Consider the following 6,000-nt stretch of genomic DNA (forward strand, 5'->3'; position numbering starts at 1 on the left):
ATCCAACCACCACCTCCCCCTTGGTGTCCATACATTTGTGGCCATGTGTTTTCCATTTGTCCCATTTGTTCTTTCTTTTTTCTTTCTTTTCCTGCCTCCTTTTGGATTAATGGAGTATTTTTATGATTGCTTACTAGCTAACCCTCTTTGGTCTTTTATTTTTTTAAACAGTAATTGGTGTGGGCTTTAACTTATCACTCACTGCCTTCAGTGTTGCAGCACTTCCTGTATAGTGTAGAAACCTTATGACAGTGTAACTCCATTCCCCTTCCCATCTTTTGTGCTGTCACAGTCATGCATCCTGCTTCTCCATGTATCATAAATCCTGTAATACACTGTTGTTATTGCTTTAAACAGTCAATCTATATTTTCAAGAAATTAAAACAAGCAAAAAATTCTCTTACGTTTACCCATATTTTTACCTTTCTGACAGTCTTCATGCTTTTTGTAGATCTGGGTTTCCATCTGTTGTCATTTTCCTTTCTCTTGGAGAACTTTTAGCATTTCTTGTCGTGTAGCATTTCTGGTCGTGACATTTCGTAAATGTCATTTGTGCATTTAGCAAATGTAGCCGTCTACATTTGCCTTCACCTGTGAGGGGTGTCTTCATTGGATACAGAACTCTGGGCTGTCACTTCTTCTTTGGCGCTTTACTGGTGCTGTTCTGTCGTCTTTTGGTGCGCACCTTATGTTTTACTTGTCTGTAATATGCCTCCCCACCCCGGGTTGCTTGTAAAGCTTTCTTCATCCTTACATTTAGATGGTTTGCTCTGATGTGCCTGGCTGTGGGATCCTTTGGATTTTTTCGTTTGTAGTCTGCTGGAATTCTTGGATCTCTGAGTTCATGCCGAAACAATTAGAACGTTTTCATTCACTATTACTTAGACATTTCCTTCCTCCCTCCTCTGGCTCCCATTTCTTTCCCACCCGGCATTCCGATTATGGGTATGTTAGACCATTTGATATTGTGCCAGTTTTTTGAGGCTCTGTTATAGTTTTATCCTTTCTATGAAAGATTTTTAGCTTGGATAAAGATATTTAGCATGGATAATGATAGTGAACAATGCTTCCTTCCATTGTTTGATCTGCTGTTAATACTATTCAATAACTTTTTAATTTCTGATGTTGCATTTTTTCCATTCTAGGAATTCCATTTGTTGCCTTTCGTTGTTGCCGAGCGCTTTCACGTTTCTCTTACAGTTCCCTGTCACGTCACCCATTATATGCATCTTTTTCCTGTAGAAAAAGAGCACGTTTTTCTTCTTCAACATATTTATAGAGTTCTTTTCAAGTTCTTATCAGCTAGTTCAACATCTGGCTCGTTTGTGGATCTCATTTTTTTGACTGTTTTTTTCCTTGATTCTGAATCACTTTTTTGCTTCTTCCTATGTGGTGCTTTGATTGTATAGTAGATGTTGTGGATGATACACTGTAGAGGTGCTGGCCTCTGTCGTCTTCTGAGGAGCGTTGGCCTTTGATCTAGCACGCAGTTAAGTCACTGGCTGCTCACACTGATCTGTGTTACGGCGGGTCTATTTCAGTTGTGCCTTCAGCACTAGAGACGATTTCTGATTCCTGGGATGTGATCCTCACTCCTAAAACGAGGCCCATCTAGGGTTGTGTGTGTTTACTGGGCCCCTGTAACTTACAGACTTTAAATTCAAGCTCCCCAGGCTGGCCCTCTAGGAAACTCTGTTTGGCTCCTTCCCGTTCCCATTTCCCCTATCTGTGTGCAGTTCAGCACTCCGCCAAAGATTTGAGGGTGTGTGTGCAAAGGCTGGACTCCCTCCTTTCTTGGATTTTCCCTTTGAGTTTTCAGCTGACCTGCCTGCCCTTGTCTCCACTGGCTTCTGACCCCAGTGAGACTCTCACCTCCATCCTGCACTCTGTCTGCTTGTGCGGCAGTGACCGGGGTCTGCCCTCGGGAAAAGCTAGCAGATGTGTGTGCCTCAGAGACTGAAGGAACTGACTGTAGTTGTTATTAGCAAGGAGGTGGGTGTGACATAAGTTACTCTGCCGTTACTGGGGACTGGAACTGTATCTGTAATTTCATACTGTGCCTCTTTCACTTGACATTTTAATGTGAGAATTTAAGTTCTTAAACATTTATCAAAAACATCTTTCATGACTTTTACACACTTCATTTTGTGAATGATTATGCCGTAGTTTACTTGAGTATTTTCCTGTTTTGGGAAATCAAATATTTTTATGTCGTAAGTAGTGCTGGACTCTCATCATAGGAAGATAATAAGAAATATGTGTTTTGAGGGTCTGGACACAGGTTTCTCACAAACTTAACCAGTTGTATCTTGGGGGAGGTATAATGATCAAAAAGTCTTTAATTTTTTTTCTGATAAATTATGTTTATCTCTAATGTGCCTGTATCCTGTTTTAGTAAAACTTTAAAAAATTGTTGCCGTTGTTTTTGTTTCCTTTCAGCAAAAAAAAGAAACTACTCGTTCTTTAGCCATGTCTGGCCATGTTGGTTTTGAGAGTCTGCCTGATCAGCTGGTCAACAGATCGATTCAGCAAGGCTTCTGCTTTAATATCCTCTGCGTGGGTCAGTGCCAAGCCCCCCAGATCCTTCCTTCCTGTTCTGTGCTCACTTCCTTCTTGTCACGAGCGGCATGGGGCCCACGCTAGCAACTTAAGATCATGATTACAGATTTTTTTTCAGTTATTTAAATTCTATCAGTTTTGGTTTTCTTAGCTGTACTGCTTTAAACTTTTTGTTTGTTCTTTAAACATTTCAGTGCTTTCTTCAGAGTTCTGAGTAACTTAGCACATGTGATTCATTTTTATGCTCTGCTGGTGACTCAATGGACCAGCCTTAGCATGTATTTATTTCAGGGACAATCCAGCCTTCGAAGTATTTGAAATATTTGGGACCCGTGAAACCACTGTAAGAGTTTACTATTCTGTTTTTCTCATCCATCCTGTGCACCTGTGAAGATGTACCTGCATTTCTTTCAGGGGAGACTGGAATTGGAAAATCAACGCTGATTGACACATTATTTAATACGAATTTTGAAGACCATGAATCCTCCCATTTTTACCCACATGTTAGACTTAAAGCACAGACATATGAACTCCAGGAAAGTAACGTTCGATTGAAATTGACCATCGTGAATACAGTGGGATTTGGTGACCAAATAAACAAAGAAGAGAGGTACATGCTTTCCTCTTGTAATAAAATAGGTTTTTCTTATTTCAGGATATCTGCCTTCTTGCCCTATGTGCTGTGATTTGATTTGCAACTGTGGAAACCCATGCCTTTCCTCACAGACTTAAATTTTTTAAATAATTAAGCAATATTTTATTATTGTTAACAAATTGACATTTTTCTATCCACTTGTCTAATTTCTTTAGAGTAATTTGAATCACATTTTTAAAATGTGTTTTAGCAAAAATAGTTTTAGTTATTTCCTGATATGACAATTTGGTGTATATTAAGTGATTTTAACTAATTTTCAGGCAAGACTTGTCTTGTTGAGAAAAAAAACCAAAAACAAAAAAAACAAGGCATATATGGCAAATATATAATCGCCAAATCCATGGTGCATGAATTGTTTTGTGAAATTCTAACTAAATTAGCCAGGTACATTATTAAGTATTGCAGGAAAGGTTTGATAATGAAATTTTTATTTGTATTTTATATTAGGTCACTATTTTTGTCATTATTTCTATGGTATTATAATTATTCTTTTTTAAAAATTTTATTTATTTATGTATTTATTTTTATTATTTGTGGGGGGTGCTGTGACAGGTCTTAGTTGCGGTACGCAGGCTCTTTGTAGTGGTGTGCGAGGTTTCTCTCTCTAGTTGTGGTGCATGGGCTCCAGAGCACGTGGGCTCTGTAGTTTGCAGCACGCGGGCTCTCTCGTTGAGGTGTGCGGGCTCAGTAGTTGTGGAGCGCGGGCTCAGTAGTGTGGTGCGCAGGCTTAGTTGCTCTGCGGCCTGTGGGATCTTAGTTCCCAACCAGGGATCGAACCTGCGTCCCCTACATTGGCAGGTGGACTTTACCATTGGACCAGCAGAGAAGCCCCTCCTATGGTATTATAAAGATTGATTATAGATTCTATATGAAATTTAAACTATAAAAGGAGGAAATAGACTGGGGCAAAGCAATGACTTTTTGTTCTTTCTCCTTTTTGAAAGTTATATATTTTCATTATTAGAGGTAGTTTCCTAGGTCCTAAAAGTTTGCTTTAGAGGGAAAATAGGTTGCATCATTGACTGTCTTTATGTGTTAGCCTGTTCAGAACACTTGTGTGTTCTGCTTTAGATTTCAGGAAACAGTTTTGTGAGCTTTCTGGAGGAAGCAGGTCGGTGGAGGAGGCAAAGGCCTTTTCTGTATAGAAATCACTTACATGTATTCTTAGATATTTGGTAGTTTCGATGATCTTGTAAATGGTATCTTTTACAAATATTTCATTTTCTATCTGGTGTACAGAAATATAATTGATCTTGCATATAGCCACTTCTGTGAATTCTCTGATTAATTCCAATAACTCGTCTCTAAATTTGTTTAGGTTTTCTATGTATGTAATAGTATAATCTGCAAATAATGGCATATTCCTCCTTTCTAATTCTTTTGTTTCTTCTTTTTAAATAAGTTTTATTGCTGTATAATTTTTTTAAAAATTTCTTTGTTTTTTATTTTTGGCTGCGTTATGTCTTTGTTGCTGCGCACGGGCTTTCTCTAGTTGCAGTGAGCGGAGGCCACTCTTCGTTGTGGTGCGCGGGCTTCTCATTGCGGTAGCTTCTCTTGTTGCGGAGCACGGGCTCTAGAGCGCAGGCTCAGTAGTTGTGGTGCACGGGCTTAGTTGCTCCGTGGCATGTGGGATCTTCCCAGATCAGGGATTGAACCCGTGTCCCCTGCGTTGGCAGGCGGATTCTTAACCACTGCACCACCAAGGAAGCCCTACTGCTGTATAATTTACATAGAATAATACAATGCATTGTTTGCTTAAGTGTACAATTTAGTTACTTTTGACAAATGTGTAGTTCCTACCCACCACCACGACAGTTACAGGAAGTGTCCACAGCCTTGAGTTCCCTCACGTGCCCTGCAGGCCACTTCTTCCCCAGGGGCTCCCCCGGGGCAGTGCCTTCTGCTGGGGCGGGTGCTGTGCCTTCTCCCCGGCGCCCTCTGGTGAAGTCTCCGTGCTGTGGCCTCCCTGAGCACCTGCCTCTCCTCCGTCCTTAGTGGGTCTGCCAGGCTTTGTGCCCTCTTTTGTGCTGGGCCCCAGAAACTTGTCTGCAGGCAGTGGGCTGGGAGGCTGTAGACTCCCCTCATTCATCTCCCTCCCAGTGATCAGCGTTTTTACTGCCTGTTGTCCTGTGTCTGAAACCCCCTTTCCATATATTTTGTCCGGGCGGGGGCGGGGTGTGGATCCAGTTGCTGCTCCTCCAGCATGGCTGAAGACAGTGGTCTTTATTTCCTTTCTCACATTTTAATACCTGACTGCACTGGGACTGGCAGTACTCCACTGGAGTCAGTGGAGATAGTGGGCATTTTTGCCTTGCCCTGACTCCAAAGGGAAAGCTTCCTTTTTGCCCTGAATTATGCTGCTTTCTTTTTTTCAGTTAGAATAAGGAAGTTACTTTATATTACTAGCAAGAGTTGTTTTTTTAAAATCATGAATATATATTACTATCAGATTTTTTTTTGCATTCTGTGGAAAAGATTGTAATTTCTCTCCTTTAATCTTTAATAAGATGAATTACAGTAACTGACTTTTTACTGGTAAATTAACCTGGCAGTCTTGGATACCATTTGGTATTCTTTTTATATTGTGTTCTGATTTTTTTTTTCCTTTTAGTATTTTTGCATGTTATATCTATACGTGAGGTTTTCAACCAGTATCTTTTTTTTTTTTTTTTTTTTAAACATCTTTATTGGAGTATAACTGTTTTACAATAGTGTGTTAGTTTCTCCTTTACAACAAAGTGAATCAGTTATACATATACATATGTTCCCATATCTCTTCCCTCTTG

At 40.1% G+C, this 6,000-nt stretch overlaps 1 protein-coding gene across 10 annotated transcripts in view; it reads left to right on the plus strand.

Annotated features, from left to right (window-relative positions):
• SEPTIN10 (septin 10) overlaps positions 1-6,000 on the plus strand; it is a 58,395-nt gene that overhangs the window by 23,394 nt on the left and 29,001 nt on the right. For 2 of the 10 annotated variants that reach the window (XM_024116574.3, XM_007119276.4), the window contains 2 exons: positions 2,440-2,560; positions 2,974-3,169. The exons of 6 other annotated variants lie outside the window; for them this stretch is intronic. In XM_024116574.3, coding sequence (XP_023972342.1) covers positions 2,440-2,560; positions 2,974-3,169 — 317 coding nt within the window. Of the gene's footprint in view, positions 1-2,439; positions 2,561-2,973; positions 3,170-6,000 lie in introns of those variants that run through there. 2 more of the 10 variants (XM_028497160.2, XM_028497161.2) reach the window with 2 other exon arrangements.

Source organism: Physeter macrocephalus, chromosome 12 (genome assembly GCF_002837175.3).
Source record: "Physeter macrocephalus isolate SW-GA chromosome 12, ASM283717v5, whole genome shotgun sequence".
Taxonomy (NCBI): Eukaryota; Metazoa; Chordata; class Mammalia; order Artiodactyla; family Physeteridae; genus Physeter; species Physeter macrocephalus.